Here is a 19,636-nt window from a genome sequence, read left to right as displayed (position 1 = left end):
TTGAGTTGGAGGCGTGCATGGCACGCAGTCGTGGGTGAACAGGGAGTACAGGAGAGGGCTGAGAATGCACCCTTGTGGGGCCCCAGTGTTGAGGATCAGCGGAGTGGAGATGTTGTTTCCTACCTTCACCACCTGGGAGCGGCCCGTCAGGAAGTCCAGGACCTAGTTGAACAGGGCGGAGTTGAGACCCAGGGTCTCAAGCTTAATGATGAGTTTGGAGGGTACTATGGTGTTGAATACTGAGCTGTAGTCAATGAACAGTACTCCTCTTGTCCAGATGGAATAGGGCAGTTAGGCAGTGTGCAGTGTGATGGCGATTGCATCGTCTGTGGACCTATTGGGGCGTTAAGCAAATTGAAGTGGGTCTAGGGTATCAGGTAGGGTGGAGGTGATATGATGCTTGACTAGTCTCTCAAAGCACTTCATGATGACAGAAGTTAGTGCTGCGCGTTTTATAGTCATTTAGTTCAGTTACCTTTGCCTTCTTGGGAAAAGGAACAATGGTGGCCATCTTGAATCATGTGGGGACAGCAGACTGGGACTGGGTTTTATTTAATATGTCCATAAACACACCAGCCAGCTGGTCTGCGCATGCTTTGACAACGCGGCTAGGGATGCCGTCTGGGCCGGCAGCCTTGCGAGGGTTAACACGTTTAAATGTTTACTCACGTCGGCCATGGAGAAGGAGAGCCCACAGTCTTTGGTAGCGTGCCATGTCGGGGGCACTGTATTGTCCTCAAAGCGAGCAACGAAGTTGTTTAATTTGTCTGGGAGCAAGACGCCGATGTCCGCGACGGGGGTGGTTTTCTTTTTGTACACTACTACACTATGAGTCATTAATCATGAAACATACACCCCCGCCCTTCTTCTTACCAGAGAGATGTTTGTTCCTGTAGGCGTGATGCAATGAAAATCCCGTTAGATGTACGGACTCCGACAGCAAGTCCCCAGTTAGCCATGTCTCCGTATGTTACAATCCCGGATATCTCTTTAGAAAGCAACTCTTGCCCTAATTTCGTAGACTTTGTTAATAACCTGTTGAGGCTGGGGGCGCTGTTGTCACTATTTATGGTAATCGTGTAATTTTTGAAACGGCTTCCTACAAAATTCTGATCGTACAATATGCATATTATTATTATTATTGGATAGAAAACAGTCTATAGTTTCTATAGGAGTTGAAATTTTGTCTCTAAGTGGAACAGAACCCATTCTACAGCAATTTCCAATTTGGCCACTGTTCTGGAGTCAGTTTTAAAGCCAATGTTATTCCTATGAGTATACGGACACTGCTTACGTCTTCCCCTGGATGCCTTTACGTGATGACGATTTGAATGGGGTCGATTGCGCGTTCACAGGCACTATAAATTAAAAAACCCTGTAGCTAGTCACTCTTTTGGAGCTGCGTCATGCGCCTGGAGGACACCGACCCGCACCTGTTCCAAGCATTAGTGTTGGGAGTAATCTTTCTCCGGTCATGTTAAGACTCGTTATAGGAGTTAAAAACATCATAAGGTAGTTAATTTAAAGCGTTTTATAGCAATTTATATCCGTTTAGTGCGATTTTGGGACATTTATTTCTGAAACGCTGTGAATCGCTGGGCACGCTTCCAGTTCATGCTGAACGCAGTTGGCATTTCCACATGGCAAGAGGACAGCTTTCCACCAAAAGACGATTAGACCCAAGAAAGGATCCTTTGCCCAAGATACTGATGGAAGAACAGCTCAAAGCAGGAAATTTTTATTATGATAAATCGTGTTTCTGTCGAAAAATGTTAGTGGCTTAGGACGCCATGTTTTTTGACGTAGCTTCGCTTGGCGCAAACTGTATTGAAAAGTAAGGATAATTTAAAAAATGTAATTCCGCGATTGTATTAAGAATTAAATTGTCTATCAATCCCTGTCCACCCTATATTTTTTAGTCACGTTTATGAGTATTTATGTATAAGAGTAGATCACTGTCTAATATGGCGCACGGACATTTTCTCACCAGCTGGGCTACATTTCACATTGTCTAACCATGATTTTGGTGGCTAAATATGCACATTTTCGAACAAACTGTATATGCATGTTGTAATGTGATGTTACAGGGGTGTCATCTGAAGAATTCTGAGAAGGTTAGTGAAAAAAATTATATATTTTGGCGATGTTGACTTTTATCGCTCACTTTGGCTAGAATCAATGCTGGGCTGCTATGTGCTATGTGCTATGCTAATATAACGATTTATTGTGTTTTCGCTGTAAGACACTTAGAAATCTGAAATATTGTCTGTATTCACAGGATCTGTGTCTTTCGATTAGTGTATGCTGTGTATTTTTACGAAATGTTTGATGATTAGTAAGTAGGTAAACACGTTGCTCTATGTAGTTATTCTAGTCCATTTGTGACGGTGGGTGCAATTGTAACCTATGCCATCTACCTGAAATATGCACATTTTTCTAACAAAACCTATCCCATACCATGAATATGTTATCAGACTGTCATCTGATGAGTTTTTTTCTTGGTTAGGGGCTATAAATATCTTAGTTTAGCCGAATTAGTGATAGCTACTGTTGTTGGTGGACAAAGAAAAATGGTGGATTATGCTAATGTGTTTTTAGCTAATAGATTTACATCTTTACATATTGTGTCTTCCCTGTAAAACATTTTAAAAATCGGACATGTTGGCTGGATTCACAAGATCTGTGTCTTTCATTAGCTGTATTGGACTTTAATGTGTGAAAGTTAAATATAAAAAAAAATTAAAAAAAATGAATTTCGCGGCTCTGCCTTTTCAGTGGGGGTGGGGGGGGAGTGCCGCTAGCGGCACCCTCATCCTAGACAGGTTAACTTCTTGATGCTACGGATCCCGTTACCAGGATCATTTTCCTAAACAACCACTGAATTGCAGAGCGCCAAATTCAAAAATAATCCTACAAATATTTATAATCATGCAATCACAAGTGAAATATACCAAAACACAGCTTAGCTTGTTGTTAATCCAGCTATCGTGTCAGATTTTGAAAATATGCTTTACAGCGAAAGCAATCCAAGCGTTTGTGAGTGTATCAATCAATGCTAGAACAGCTAGCCTTAAATTAGCTTGGTCATGAAAGTCAGAAAAGCAATAAAATGAATTGCTTACCTTTGATAATCTTCGGATGTTTGCACTCACGAGACTCCCAGTTACACAATAAATGTTCTTTTTGTTCGATAAATATTCGTTTTATAACAAAAAAACGCCATTTGGGTTGCGCGTTATGGTCAGAAAACCACATGCTAGTTCCGTTCCTGAAAGGCAGACGAAAATTCCCAAAAGTATCCGTAATGTTCGTAGAAACATGTCAAACGTTTTTTATAATCAATCCTCAGGTTGTTTTTAACATACATAATCGATAATATTTCAACCGGACGGTAACCTATTCAATAAAAGAGAGAAAGAAAATGTCGAGCTACCCCTCTCGCGTGCAGGAACTAATCAAAGGACGCCTGACTCGTTTTGAAAAATCTCGCTCATTTTTCAAAATAAAAGCCTGAAACTATGTCTAAAGCCTGGTCACAGCCCGAGGAAGCCATTAGAAAAGGAATCTGGTTGATACGCCTTTAAATAGAAGAGGGGCAAGCAATGGAACAGGGATAAAAAAAAGGGACTTCCGGGTTGGATTTCCTCAGGTTTTCGCCTGCAGAATCAGTTTTGTTATACTCACAGACAATATTTTGACAGTTTTGGAAACTTTGGAGTGTTTTCTATCCTAATCTGTAAATTGTATGCATATTCTACGATCTGGGCCTGAGAAATAGTCCGTTTACCTTGGGAACGTTTTTTAAAAAATATTTAAAATTCTGGCCCCTAGCGTCAAGAAGTTAAGTGTTATTACACACAGCCGGGAAGAACTATTGGATATCAGAGAGCCGTCAACTTACCAGCACAACCAGTACTACGACCAGGAATACAACTTTCCCAAAGCGGATCCTTTGTCTGCACCTCCCAGAGCATTTGAACTGATTCCAGAGGCCGACCCAAAACAACGCCATCGGAGGAGGAGAGCTGTCTTCTTGTGAGGCTCCGGATGCGTGCAAACCACCCACCGCTTCCAAGTATATTACTCACAAATGTCCAGTCCCTAGTTAAGGTTTTCTGGGTTAACAATGTAAGAAATAATATATAAAAAAAACAAAATACTGCAGAATTTTCAAAAGACTTGAAGCGATGACCGGGGCGGCAGGTAGCCGAGTGGTTAGGGGGTTGGACTTGTAACCGAAAGGTTGCAAGACCAAATCCCAGAGCTGACAAGGTAAAAATGCCCCTGAACAAGGCAGTTAACCCACTATTCCTAGGCCGTCATTGAAAATAAGAATGTGTCATTAACTGACTTGCCTAGATAAATAAAGGTTAAAAAAAATCTCTATCGGTGCCATCTTTTCGTTTCCAGCTGACTACCTCATGAAGCTGGTTGAGAGAATGCCAAGAGTGTGCAAAGCTGTCATCAAGGCAAAGAGTGGCTACTTTGAAGAATATAAAATATATTTTGATTCGTGTAACACTTTTTTGGTTACTACATATGTGTTATTTCATAGTTTTGATGTCTTCACTATTACTCTGCAATGTAGAAAATAGTAAAAATAAAGAAAAACCCTGGAATGAGTAGGTGTGTCCAAACTTTTGACTGGTACTGTACTGTATGTTCACACAAAATGAAAGTTTAATCAAATTCAAGTTTTCCTAACATTAATTGAGCGAACAGGGTTGACATATTCAGAAACGTGATTCACATTGATTCGGTCTTATGTAGCAAAATTTGAAATTGAATGCACCCGAAATGGTTACTTGCATAGTGGAGACATGTAACTAACTAGCTAGCTAAACAATTAACCATTATCCCAACTCATGACGTTACTACCCTGCATGAATCTGCAGGTAGATAACCAACCAGGTTCAATGTTAGCTAGTATTAGGCTATAAGTAGCCAAGCAAATGGGCTCTGAGATACGAATAATAAGATCATACATGTAATGTTAGCTAGCGAGCCAGTCAGCTAACGTTAGCTAGCTAACAGTACACTTTAACTTGAAATGAAACCACTTTCTGTCAAAATTAGAAATGTGTAATATCTGAAAATGCAGTTAGCTAGACTTTCTTACCCGTATACACCATGGATGGACACGTCTCCTGTCGGATGCCATGGTTGCCGTTAGTTTGAAGATGTAATCCGAAGACAAGTGTTTTCTCAATCTCCTTAGCTATCATACTCGAATTCTACTGATTTCAAAAAGTCCTCCAGATAGAGGAGAGCAACATTTATGCAGTTTTAATACACAATACATGTATTAAAAAGCTGTGTTAGACAGGATTACCTACATACTGACCAGCTCAAATAGACAGATAGCTTTATGGCAGACCAATCCAAACCCATCTCTTGGTATGTCCATCCTACTCGTTATCTCAGCCAATCATGGCTAGCGGGAATGTTGCTGACTTTTTTAGAACTTTTTCTCGTAATTTAACAATTGTATTCATATTTACAGTGACATACACATTTGTTATTAAGGCACATGAAAGTTCACAAGTTCGAGAAGGGATTTCTGCCCCAAAAAATGAATTTTGGTTAAAAAAAAGTTTGCGCTCAATACGCCTAGTTTCCTATCACAAAATGATATAAGGAATAGGGTTGTGAAGTGTCTGTCCTATACCTAGGGGATATAAGAAAGCTCAAGAAATATATTTAGTTTTTTTACACATATTTAACCTCTTCTTTTTGTTGGCACAAAATTACCTCCATACTTCCATTAATTGGTATGGGTTACCTGTGGGGTTTGTAGAGCGAAACAGATCATTGGATTCGTGAGAATATCCCCTTTCTATAGGGTGGTCATATTAGTTTGTAGGCCGTTTGGATGCTACAGATATTTTCGTCAGAAAACCGATTTTCGGGAAGTCTCCTGGTCTTACAAACAACAACATGTAACTTTTTGGGTGCAACCAAATTCACATAGAATGTGTGTTACAGATCTGTCATTCTCAATGAAAGAAAGTCCAAGAAGCGGTAGATATGTTCTATGTGCGCTATTTATATGCGTCCCATTCATAAGTTTCGTTTTTGCATCTTTTACTCTCGGTTTTGTCAAACAGCTAAAAGTACAATCTTTTGGTTTTGGAAAATATATTATAAATATATAGCGGTTACGATAGTTTAGATGGTACAATGATTATCTACTGTACACTATACTTGCTTGTTTTGTCACATAAACTGAAATTAGGCAAACTATTAGAATTTTTGCAACCAGGAAATGCCGGAGCGATTTCTGAATAGTCTCCCTTTAAACTGACGGATTTTGATGGGGATTTTTGTATTATGCCACATAGAATGACGCACCGGTGCATCAATAGACTCTTGGGGGGTGCACTTAAAGTGCACTTCATTTAATATAACAGGCTATTTTTCATGGTGCAAATTTTCTACTTATAATATCAAAGGGGTGTAAAAAGGCACCCATTTCATGGAACGGCCCTTTACTGTGTAATTAAAGCAGAAAGCACTGAACTTTAGATGACATTTTAATAAAGAGGAAAGAAATGGGGAGATAAAAAGGAGGCTAATATTAACCACCTCTATTTTAATAAGAACTTATTCTGAGGACGGGGAACTTAATTAGCAATTTTGGAATTATTGTTTTGTTATCATCATTATTGCTATTACTTTTGCAATTGCAACTGCGAAACCAAGCTAAATTAGTCCAGCTCAAACACCAGACTTCCAGAATTCATTGATGGAGAGCCGTCTAATTCCTTCGTTAGGTTTAATTAACACTGGGTTGCAATGGTACCCTAAAGAGAGGCTGGGGCGGAAGCTCACACGCTGACAAGGAAACAGGGAAAACATTTCAAACCAATAGTTCTGTGGGTTGGGTTGCCTAAGACTAGAAAGAGAGAGCTGTGGGGATAGAGAGAAGGAGACAGAAAGAGTACGTAGTTTCAAGTTTTTATTTGTCATATGCAAGGGTTGGAACCGGTTCAGGGAACAGAACCAAAAACCGGAAAATATCTAAATTATTTGAGGAACAAAACCCGAACCGGAAACAAAAGTGATCTATACTATTCCGAAACAGAACCGTTATTTTAAACGCATGGGAACCGGTTAAAACGTTTTTCTTTTTTTTGAGATGTTTAAAAAAAATGGATTAACTTTTGCAATGCTAGTTAAGGATACTATAGTTATTCACATTGGATGTAGCTAGCTAGCTAACGTTTGCTCTGGTCCAACGTTTAACCAACTCGGAAGTTCAAAGACATTCAGAGTTCCTCCATAGAAGCCACTCCACCGTAGGTATAATTCTGTAGGCCTAATTCAGATAATGCAAGTCATAACAAGTTGCCCAGCGCTTCAAGACAAGATTCCTCCATCCTCTCTCGCCCTCTCCTCACCTGCAAAATGTCAGTTGCATCTTGCGCCCTACACTGTGACTGGCAGCACAGTATGTGTGTTTGTCTTTCACTATGATTATACCATGCTGTTAAGGCAAAATACAATTTGCTCTTAACGACTTTCCTATACAGATTAAATCGCTTACCCGCTTCATAGCACTGATTGGTGAAGTAATTTAATGTTGAGCTAAATGTTTAAAAAATATGTTGATTGCAAAAACGAGTAGAAAGGAACGATATCAACCGGTACTCTTTGGGGGCACGGTTCGGAACTTTATTTTGCTAGTTGGAACATTGGAACAGAACCAGAAAATGATGGCTATGTTCAATTCGTAAAGATTGGAAAATGATTTAGGTTCCAACCACTGGTCGTATGTACGGGATACACATGGTATTCAACTAAATTCAACTAAATGCTTACCACAGGTTCCTTCTCAACAATGCAAACAACAATAAGAAGTGTATTAATTGAGCAGTATAATAACAGTCAGGTAGCAGCAGTTGTGATGTGTGTGTAGCATCAATGTACACTGAGTGTACAAAACATTAAGAACACCTTCCTACAAGGTGGCGAAAGCGTTTCACAGGGATACTGGCCCATGTTGACTCCAGTGCATCCCAGAGTTGTGTCAAGTTGGCTGGATGGCCTTTGGGAGGTGAACCATTCTTGATACGCACGCAGAACTGTTGAGCATGAAAAACCCAGCCGCGTTGCAGTTTCTGACACAAACCAGTGCGCCTTACTACCATACCCAGTTCATGGACACTTAAATATTTTGTGTGCGAAGGTGTGGATAATCAGAACAGGCTGGTCCAGTTCAAATGTTCAGAACCGTGTTCAGTAGGTCTTTGTAGACTACAGTATAGACGAGAGAATGGAAGGCAGAGATGTTCTGATGATCTCTGTGAGTTCTTCAGGGCCTTGGAGGGAGAGTCAAAGGTTAAGTCCAGGGTCGAGTTCGAAATATTTTCTCCCATTTTCCTGCCAACTGAACATGACCCTGACCTTTCCTCTCCGCTGGCTTCTTTTTGGCCTAGGAGGCACTGTTCATCATAGCCCATTCCAGGACACAGTATGTGCTTTAGCCAACTGACAACGAGGGTCAGAGGAGTTGGCACATACAGATCTGGACAGGACTATAGCGCAATGTTTCAGGCCTCCTCTCCTCAGCGACTGCAGGGCAACTGAGGTCTGTTCCCCATATGTCCAATAATAACAGTCTAATGGCTGTTTTTATTCACCACGAACTACTTCACTTCACCACTCATCTGTAACCCACTGAAACAGCTGGATTTAGAGCACAGCAGAACAGAACTACTTCACTTCACCACTCATCTGTAACCCACTGAAACAGCTGGATTTAGAGCACAGCAGAACAGCCCTTCAGTTGCAGATTAATTTGCTAGTTCCATATTTGACAATATACTCTACTATATACACATTGAAGTGGTGAGAATTTGTTTAAGAAAACAAGCGTTCAGGGGGATGTTGATGTGGATTTATGCGCTGAGTATTACCTACATAATGTTGAACCAGTATACCAGCCAGGCTGATACATAAGAGATGAGAGCAGACGCCGGGCGGACTGAGGCCATTTCACCTCTACTACCTTTGTCGGTGACAGGATTGTTTCTTTGAAACGCTCCTTATTACCCACCACTTAGCATATCTGCTGGGAGATCACTGACACATTTCCACTTCTTGCTACTTGAGCAGCGGACCCCAGGGAACGTGTTCGGTTGGACATGACCAGGCAGCCACCCAAACCTCTGCTGAATCCCCTCAGTGGCAAGAGTGGCAAATGCAAAAGTTCGACCAACTAGACACTTCCCCCGGGGCATTTAATATCCTCTCTGTGTTCCATTTTCAAGCTAGGCTCTATTTTAACCCTACCTCCTTCTCCTCCACCATCACCACCCACCCATATCTAGCTTTACCCCCCTCTGTGAGTGGCAGTGTCTACATGAGCCAGCCAGCTAGCAGCAGAAGCACCACCCGAGCTGTGGATGGGCAAGCCCCCGCGGCGCTCACAGTCCAGCAGCTACATTCATCAGGCAGGCGTCTGCATCGACGCTGACAGAGAGAGAGAGAGAGAGAGAGAGAGAGAGAGAGAGAGAGAGAGAGAGAGAGAGAGAGAGAGAGAGAGAGAGAGAGAGAGAGAGAGAGAGAGAGAGAGAGAGAGAGAGAGAGAGAGAGAGAGAGAAAGAGAAAGAGAAAGAGAAAGAGAAAGAGAGGGAGAGAGCCCTGCCGGGAACATTCCCATTAGCATGGAAATCACTTCGCTCTCCCCCTCCGCTCTGCCTTCCTTCCACTGATGGCTCTGCACAATGAGAATGGCTTTAACTCCTATTATTCTGCGTCAGGGCACACTGCCAGGTTAGATGACAAGGAAGGCAAAAAATCGGATGCCATTTTTTTCCCAGGTCGCACTCTCGAAAATGGAGAGACACGGAGGCGCATCTTGATGGATTTCATTCCACCACTGGTGACGAGACAATGACGATGGCCCAAGGTTGTTCCTGAAAACTGGAACAAATAGTAACTTCTGGCTTTAATGATGTTTCAAACTCGCCCCTCTTCCTCTTCTGATGAATTTGTATTTTCAAGAAGTCCTGGAAATCTGAAAATGTTAAATTTATTCTACCTCGTGTTTTAGCGATTACTGTGAGAGATAAATATCTCCCCACAGCCTCTTTTGCTGCATGGGGTCTGTGGAGGAGAAAGCTCATCTAGGAGAGTTCTGTTAGTGTATTCCTCACAGGGACTAGAGCTGTATTGCTGTTGCTCTAATACAACCAGCCAGACAGTCTTTATGCCAGTCTGAGTGTTCACTGCCCAGGCCTATAATCACAACAAACAGTATGTAGCCCAGTCTGAGTGTTCACTGCCCAGGCCTATAATCACAACAAACAGTATGTACCCCAGTCTGAGTGTTCACTGCCTGTGCCTATAATCACAACAAATAGTATGTACCCCAGTCTGAATGTTCACTGCCAGGCCTATAATCACAACAAACAGTATGTACCCCAGTCTGATTGTTCACTACCCAGGCCTCTAATCACAACAAACAGTATGTACCCCAGTCTGAGTGTTCACTGCCCAGGCATATAATCACAGCAAACAATATGTACCCCAGTCTGATTGTTCACTACCCAGGCCTATAATCACAACAAACAATATGTACCCCAGTCTGAGTGTTCACTGCCCAGGCCTCTAATCACAACAAACAGCCAGTACCCAGGCCTCTAATCACAACAAACAGCCAGTACCCAGGAGGCAGTGGCACTGCGACCCTAACAACCCCACGTCTCTCTCCCTCACACCCCCGTGTGCCAGGTCAAATCTCTGGGCCACCGCTGCAGTAACAGTCATAACCACGCAGGCAGGGCAGAGCAGAGCAGAGCAGGCAGGCAGATAGGGCAGGGCAGGGCAGGGCAGGGCAGGGCAGGGCAGGGCAGGGCAGGGCAGGGCAGGGCAGGGCAGGCAGGCAGGCAGGCAGGCAGGGCAGAGCAGAGTAGAGCAGGCAGGCAGGCAGATAGGGCAAAGCAGGGCAGGGCAGGGCAGGGCAGGGCAGGGCAGAGCAGGCAGGCAGGCAGGCAGGGCAGAGCAGAGTAGAGCAGGCAGGCAGATAGGGCAAAGCAGAGCAGGCAGGCAGGCAGGGCAGAGCAGAGTAGAGCAGGCAGCGCCCCCAAGGGAGCATATCCAAGCAGCACCACGCCACATTACAAACTCTGGTGCAATGCAATCCAATCCCAGGCCTAATTGTGCGTTGTGATACAATGGAGCGATTTCAGGGACGTTTTCATGGCCCACTGTTAACTATAGCCCCCTGAGGGGTTCTCTATCAGGAGGGATCCCTGTGTGTAAACTGTTTGTATGTGTACTGTGTGTACTGTGTGTGTACTGCGTGTGTACTGTGTGTGTATATGTATGTGTGTGTGTGTGTGTGTGTGTGTGTGTGTGTGTGTGTGTGTGTGTGTGTGTGTGTGTGTGTGTGTGTGTGTGTGTGTGTGTGTGTGTGTGTGTGTGTGTGTGTGTGTGTGTGTGTGTGTGTGTACTGTGCTGCGTGCGTGTTTGCATTCTCCCAGCCGACCCAATCAGCTGTCCATAAATTGTTCTCCTAGCAGTCAGCCAGGTCTCCACAGTCACATGGCAAGGCCCATTCACGCTTCGCAGCCGCAGAGCCCTGCAGCCTAGCCCTGAACCAGAGATAAGACTAGCAACGTTTCAATGCACTGTTTCCACACGCAGAATGAGATTACATTTTTTCGTCTCACATAATTGCAACTGTCCTTATGGCTGCGACGAGGCAGTTTGCTTAGTTCTTATTCTCTCACTCTATATTCTCCACCTCTCCGTATCTTCTCTTCCCATCCTTCCTCCATCCCTCCTTCACGCTCAGTGAACTTGCCCTCCGGAATCATTTTCATGCATTCATACAAGCTTCTCATCTTCATCATGTCATATAGAGGGACAACAGTGATAAGTAATGTCAATGGGTGGCAGGCTCACATTGGAAAGATGCAGAGTAGAGATGGGAGTTGGGTGGTCACATTGGAAAGATGCAGAGTAGAGATGGGAGTTGGGTGGTCACATTGGAAAGATGCAGAGTGGAGATGGGAGTTGGGTGGTCACATTGGAAAGATGCAGAGTAGAGATGGGAGTTGGGTGGTCACATTGGAAAGATGCAGAGTAGAGATGGGAGTTGGGTGGTCACATTGGAAAGATGCAGAGTGGAGATGGGAGTTGGGTGGTCACATTGGAAAGATGCAGAGTAGAGATGGGAGTTGGGTGGTCACATTGGAAAGATGCAGAGTAGAGATGGGAGTTGGGTGGTCACATTGGAAAGATGCAGAGTAGAGATGGGAGTTGGGTGGTCACATTGGAAAGATGCAGAGTAGAGATGGGAGTTGGGTGGTCACATTGGAAAGATGCAAAGTGGAGATGGGAGTTGGGTGGTCACATTGGAAAGATGCAGAGTGGAGATGGGAGTTGGGTGGTCACATTGGAAAGATGCAGAGTAGAGATGGGAGTTGGGTGGTCACATTGGAAAGATGCAAAGTGGAGATGGGAGTTGGGTGGTCACATTGGATAGATGCAGAGTAGAGATGGGAGTTGGGTGGTCACATTGGAAAGATGCAAAGTGGAGATGGGAGTTGGGTGGTCACATTGGAAAGATGCAGAGTAGAGATGGAGTTGGGTGGTCACATTGGAAAGATGCAGAGTAGAGATGGGAGTTGGGTGGTCACATTGGAAAGATGCAGAGTAGAGATGGGAGTTGGGTGGTCACATTGGAAAGATGCAGAGTAGAGATGGGAGTTGGGTGGTCACATTGGAAAGATGCAGAGTAGAGATGGGAGTTGGGTGGTCACATTGGAAAGATGCAGAGTAGAGATGGAGTTGGGTGGTCACATTGGAAAGATGCAGAGTGGAGATGGGAGTTGGGTGGTCACATTGGAAAGATGCAGAGTAGAGATGGAGTTGGGTGGTCACATTGGAAAGATGCAGAGTAGAGATGGGAGTTGGGTGGTCACATTGGAAAGATGCAGAGTAGAGATGGAGTTGGGTGGTCACATTGGAAAGATGCAGAGTAGAGATGGGAGTTGGGTGGTCACATTGGAAAGATGCAGAGTGGAGATGGGAGTTGGGTGGTCACATTGGAAAGATGCAGAGTAGAGATGGGAGTTGGGTGGTCACATTGGAAAGATGCAGAGTAGAGATGGAGTTGGGTGGTCACATTGGAAAGATGCAGAGTAGAGATGGAGTTGGGTGGTCACATTGGAAAGATGCAGAGTAGAGATGGGAGTTGGGTGGTCACATTGGAAAGATGCAGAGTAGAGATGGGAGTTGGGTGGTCACATTGGAAAGATGCAGAGTAGAGATGGGAGTTGGGTGGTCACATTGGAAAGATGCAGAGTAGAGATGGAGTTGGGTGGTCACATTGGATAGATGCAGAGTAGAGATGGGAGTTGGGTGGTCACATTGGAAAGATGCAGAGTAGAGATGGAGTTGGGTGGTCACATTGGAAAGATGCAGAGTAGAGATGGAGTTGGGTGGTCACATTGGATAGATGCAGAGTAGAGATGGGAGTTGGGTGGTCACATTGGATAGATGCAGAGTAGAGATGGGAGTTGGGTGGTCACATTGGATAGATGCAGAGTAGAGATGGGAGTTGGGTGGTCACATTGGAAAGATGCAGAGTGGAGATGGGAGTTGGGTGGTCACATTGGAAAGATGCAGAGTGGAGATGGGAGTTGGGTGGTCACATTGGAAAGATGCAAAGTGGAGATGGGATTCGGGTGACGCAGAAGAACATGGGAAGAGGATGTTCACATAAAAAAGGTCAGCTAAATGTAGTGTCTCCTCAGATCATTACAGCTTCATAAACATACATTAATCAGCTTATGTTTTAAGTCAGATTACATTGTCAATGCCATACAACATAGCGTTCAAGCATATGATGAGGCGGTCGAATCCCAAACGCCCTTTCAATGTGACATTGAGCAAGACAGTAGATGTAATGTTGTATACTGGACAGCGAAGGGTTGCTATTTGCTATTGTATAGCAATGATGAGATGGAAATTCTACCAATGGTGGCCACCACCACATCAGTCGATAATTGAGTTGCTATATATGATGTTTACTGATATGGACACATTTTCTATGGGTTTACTGACCCAACTACTAAATGACAGTTCCCTGAACATGGTTTGAAATAGCAACACTCAAAACCCAAGTGTCTCCCTATGCAGCGTTAGTGTCATACAAAGGATATCTGCGGTCATAAGTTTTACAGCGCTGTATGAACAAGCCAGAAGACTTACTGAGACCGCTCTGGAGCATTCTGTGGCCCTCATCAAGCTAGGCTACTAAAATACATATATGGTGTGATGGGGACATAAGTGTTAGTTAACACATGCAGGTTTATGGTCAGACTGGAGTGTACTGTGACTGATTGTTAGGACAGAGGGGTTAATTCCCGCATGGATGCTTCTATTTAACAATCAGAGAGAGTGATTGGCTCTCTGTGGTGCTCTAAAACAGGAACAGATGGGGGAGTGTGAAAGGACAGTGTGAAGGGGGTGACTAGGGGCATTGGGGGTGTATGTGGGGGAGAAAAACTGAGGGAGAGATAGGGGGTTGGGGGAGAGGGAAAGAGAAAGAGAGACAGAGAGAGAGAGAGAGAGAGAGAGAGGGGGGGAGAGAAAGGGAGACAAAAGAGAGAGAGAGACAAAGAGACAAAGAGAGATAGAGAGAGATGCAGGGAAAGAGATTGGGGAGATAGTGAAAGAGAGTGCAAGGGAGAGAGAGTGAGAGACAGTGAAAGGGGGAGAGAGAGAGAGAGAGAGAGAGAGAGAGAGAGAGAGAGAGAGAGAGAGAGAGAGAGAGAGAGAGAGAGAGAGAGAGAGAGAGAGGGGGGAAAGAGAAGAAAAGCAGGGGATGAGGTTGGCACTGAAGGAAGATGACAAAGCCTGTCACCTCTCACTCTCGTGGTCTCCTTCTCTCAACTTGATGAGCTGCCAAACATCAGCATGTGTGTGTGAATGCGTGCGTGTAGATATTCTTCTTATACATTTATACAATTTATATAGGTATGCTATGATAGCCAATAAAGGTATGCTAGCTAGTGAGTCATATTTGAGATACAGTGTGTGTGCACATGTGCCTGTGTGTCGAGAGGAGAAAGAGTGGAGAGCAAGGCTGAGCAAGACAGATGGAGAATCGGTGCTTACAGGTACTTGTGTAATATACGGCACAAATAGGCTACATACTCAAGAACACACACATGCACACACACACACGCACAAAAGGGTTAAGCTGTTATGCATTGCCGTTCTCACTCCCTGCAACTTCATCACCTCACCCACTCATACTTCTCTTCTTTTCCTCTCCCTCATTTCCTCAGAGGACAAATTACCGTGATTACCATCCTACCTCCCTCTGCTCCATTCTCTCGCTCCCTCGCTCCTTATTTCATAGATTTCACAGTGTGAGTATTTCTCCTTCTGGCAGTCTTTGTGTGCCCTGTTCCATTCTTTCTTTCACCTCCTCCCTCTTACTGTTCTGCCCATTCCCTCTGTCCTTTCATATCTCCAGTCAAACTATCATTCTGGTCTTTATCTCTTTCTCCTTCCCTAAGGAGGACTCTCTTTATCTCTTTCTCATCCTCTTCATTTTTTGTCTTTCTCTACCTCCCCCTCTCTTTCTTCCTCTCTCTCTCTTTCTCCCTCTCTCTCTCTCTTCCTCCCGTCTTTCACCATCCCCCCATCCCTCTAACTCTTCCCAAGTCAAATGTTCTCATTAACGGGCACACACTCTGGGGAAATAAATTAGTAATATTTATGATGAAACCCTCTCTGTATCGCTGTCTCTCATCTCGTTGTTGCATAAAAAAGACACTGATCTTATCAGGCCTACCTATGTAGTCATCCGTCAGACAATCTACCAATCCATCCATCACCCGGGCGCAGGCTGCGTCTCCACTCCCCTTGGCAGCCAAGGCTTTTAAAAGTGCATAAAACTCCAGATTGGAATTCGGAGCACCTGAGCCCGCATGTGGAACATCTTCCCAGCCAACTGCCCCTGAGCTATGAATCAATGTTCTGCCCTGGCTAAGGAGCAGCCCACATATGGTTCCTAGAACATTATAGGGGTGTAATTTACCTAGTGGATCTTGATATCCTTCTGGGTTCACAAGCTCCACAGGTTGTCAGGTTTTGGTGTTAGGACATACCTTGACAGCTATCAAAGCTGTCATATGGTAACAACGCTACAGTACCGCTTGGCTCCTTGAAGAAAGTCATGAATGGAGGGATTGGAGGCAAAACCCAGGAGGCTTTTATGAGTCTTGTGATGTCAGAATACATTTGTGTTGCGGCTCGCAAACCATCCCATTACAACTTGTTAGGGAATATAATACTATTCACCAACACCTGGTTCATTAAACCATCCCATTACAACTTGTTAGGGAATATAATACTATTCACCAACACCTGGTTCATTAAACCATCCCATTACAACTTGTTAGGGAATATAATACTATTCACCAACACCTGGTTCATTAAACCATCCCATTACAACTTGTTAGGGAATATAATACTATTCACCAACACCTGGTTCATTAAACCATCCCATTACAACTTGTTAGGGAATATAATACTATTCACCAACACCTGGTTCATTAAACCATCCCATTACAACTTGTTAGGGAATATAATACTATTCACCAACACCTGGTTCATTAAACCATCCCATTACAACTTGTTAGGGAATATAATACTATTCACCAACACCTGGTTCATTAAACCATCCCATTACAACTTGTTAGGGAATATAATACTGTTCACCAACACCTGGTTCATTAAACCATCCCATTACAACTTGTTAGGGAATATAATACTATTCACCAACACCTGGTTCATTCATTCCTATTTAATCATCCCCCAATAGTAAATGCCATGTGAAATATAGTAAGCAGCACTGACTTTGGGAGAAAGAGGTTGGATTGTGAGTGTCTTATTGGCCCTGGTATGTAATTGAGCAGAGCGGCGGGGAGCCTGGCTTTGGTAGTGTCCTAACCCCCAACTGTCACACTGCAGCGGCAGGGGTACTAACAGCAATGAACAGGCTGGAGGAATGAGTCTGGTTTAATGGCAGCACTTCCCCATTGGTTCGCCTCCTCTTATTTCATCTATCCTCTCTCCTCTCCCCTCCTCTCTCCTCCCCTCCCCTCTCCTCTCTCCTCCCCTCTCCCCCTCTCCTAGGATGCTTCAAAGGAGCCTGAGTGTACATGTGGTCCGTATAGAACCCTGCCCATTGCCACCAGAACTGCCCCAAGGTGGCAAATTGTCTTTCTAGCTCAGAGTGATTGATTGATGAAGTAAATCTCTTAGAGTGTGTGTGGGAAGGACAGGTGTGTGTGCGTATGTGTGTGTGTATGTGTGTGTGTGTGTGTGTTTGTGTGTATGCTCGTGTGTGTGGGTGTCATGGTTCCACCTGTCATCAGAGGGCGGCACAGACCTTCCTAGAGACATTAACGACACCCAGGTGAGTCAAATTTACTCATTATGATTTCCCTGTTAAAAGAGGTGTATTTTATGTTGTCCTTTGCAGAAGCTTGAATTGTTTAACGTGTGCGGTCGTTTCATAAGTGCGTTTTCGAGAGATAGTGTTAGTTGTTTTTTCAAGTGTCCTGTGATCCTGCGGCTATCGTTTCTCAGTAAAGTATTATGTTTATCCTTAACCACTGATTCCTCGTCTGGTCTCTTCTCCGCACCTGGGTCCAACCTTACCACATCACAGTGGGTGTATTTGTGAGTGTATTTGTGGGTGTGTGAGCATGTGTGCATGTGATATGTGTGTAAGTGTCACTCACTCTGGGTGAAGCGAGGAGGGTTGTCGTTGACGTCACTCAGCCTGACAGTGACAGTAGTGGTCCCTGAGAGACCTCCCAGATGGCCCCCCATGTCCTTGGCCTGCAGGACAACCAGGTATTGGTCCTGGGTTTCTCTGTCCATATCAGGCACTGCTGTACGCAGGATACCTGGGAAAACACACACACCAAAGACATACAGTAGTTCAAGATCAATCATTTCCACTATGCAGAATGACCTGATTCTGCTTCACATACAGAGGCTGCCTCTAGCTGTGCTCACCCAACCCAGCCAAACCAGGAGACTGGCAGCCAAGGTAGCTAAATCACCTTGAAATAATGTATGCTCTTGTAAAGCTAGTGAAAATATGAGGCTTTTATGGGGTATATGTAGGCAATTCACAAGCAACCAGCATCAATACCTGAGCAAATGTGATGTGGCTCTGGGATGTGTGTGTGTACAGAATGAGACCTTTTAAAATGAAGAGAGCGAACAGAGTGGACCGGCTCTGCATGCAAACCCTGCTAATGGACGAGAGCTTCAGTTAACATACGCTGTGCAGAATTAGGATAATATACCCAATTAATATAAAAAACCCACCAGCAGAACCCTCTTCACTCATACCAGAGGTGCCTCCAACAGTTAATTAAATTGCATCAGAATTCAATAACGGCATCGCAGACGCTGTCTACCTTCAATATCCCCTTGTCGACAAATAGAATAAATCCAACTAGTACACACATATGCCCACACACACTCACTCAGCAAACAGACTTCAAAATGCCTAACTAGGCGACACACTCGTACAGTAAACAGACTTCAAAATGCCTAACTAGGCGACACACTCACACAGCAAACAGACTTCAAAATGCCTAACTAGGCGACACACTCGTACAGCAAACAGACTTCAAAATGCCTAACTAGGCGACACACTCACACAGTAAACAGACTTCAAAATGCCTAACTAGGCGACACACTCGTACAGTAAACATACAGTTTAAAATGCAGTGTTTACTAGCTTCCAGGCTGTCAATCACCAAGTGACGCAACAGAGGACTAAATGTGATGTTTGAAATGCCCACGGTTTCCTCTTTCCCATCTGCCTGGGTTCACACCAAGGCCCCCCGAAATACACAGTAGATTTTAGTGAAGAGACAGGTCCTTTGAGCCTTTTTAATCTCTCCCAAACCTTTCCTGACATCTCCCTTTGAGCAGACATCTTTTTGTTTTTCCGCCTTCAAAAAATATAATTTACGGCGGTTGCTGCAGTTTGTTGGATGCACATAGACTCTGGCAGTCTGAATACATTTCTGCCAGCTTGAACTGGATTAACTGAGAAGGAGCAGGAGGGGACACAGAGAGAGGGAATAAGGGAAACGAGACGTGGGGCAAATGGGAGGGAGGTAAGAGAAGGGGATATGGGGAAGGGGTAGATAGAGAGGAATGGGCAAGCCTGACAGACAGTGTGAGGGACTGAGAGAGAGATTGAAGGAGGGAGAGGGATAAAGAAGGAAGAGAAATAAAGAGCTGTGGGGATACACACTGCAAAGAGACTTGTAAAGGAAGAAAATGGTTGGCTGGAGAGGAAGCAGAGAGGGAGGGCGGAGGTAGGGAGGGAGTAGGGAGGGAGGGAGTAGAGAGGTAGGGAGGGAGCAGAGAGGGAGGAAGGGAGCAGGGAGGGAGGGAGGGAGGGAGGGGGGAGGGAGGGAAGGAGAGAGGGGGGAGTAGAGAGGTAGGGAGGGAGCAGAGAGGGAGGGAGGGAGGGAGTAGAGAGGTAGGCAGGGAGCAGAGAGGGAGGAAGGGAGCAGAGAGGGAGGGAGCAGGGAGGAAGGGAGTAGAGAGGGAGGGAGGGAATAGGGAG

The 19,636-nt window shown here is 44.4% G+C and overlaps 1 protein-coding gene across 5 annotated transcripts in view; it reads right to left on the bottom strand.

Annotated features, from left to right (window-relative positions):
* LOC129813876 (uncharacterized) overlaps positions 1-19,636 on the bottom strand; it is a 224,808-nt gene that overhangs the window by 81,883 nt on the left and 123,289 nt on the right. For all 5 annotated transcript variants that reach the window (XM_055866465.1, XM_055866468.1, XM_055866466.1 and 2 more), the window contains one exon: positions 17,778-17,945. In XM_055866465.1, coding sequence (XP_055722440.1) covers positions 17,778-17,945 — 168 coding nt within the window. The remainder of the gene's footprint in view (positions 1-17,777; positions 17,946-19,636) is intronic.

The sequence above is a fragment of the Salvelinus fontinalis genome, chromosome 17 (assembly GCF_029448725.1).
Source record: "Salvelinus fontinalis isolate EN_2023a chromosome 17, ASM2944872v1, whole genome shotgun sequence".
NCBI classification, from domain to species: domain Eukaryota; kingdom Metazoa; phylum Chordata; class Actinopteri; order Salmoniformes; family Salmonidae; genus Salvelinus; species Salvelinus fontinalis.
Note: the sequence above shows the minus strand (reverse complement) of the source record. Positions and strands in the feature narration are given on the sequence as shown.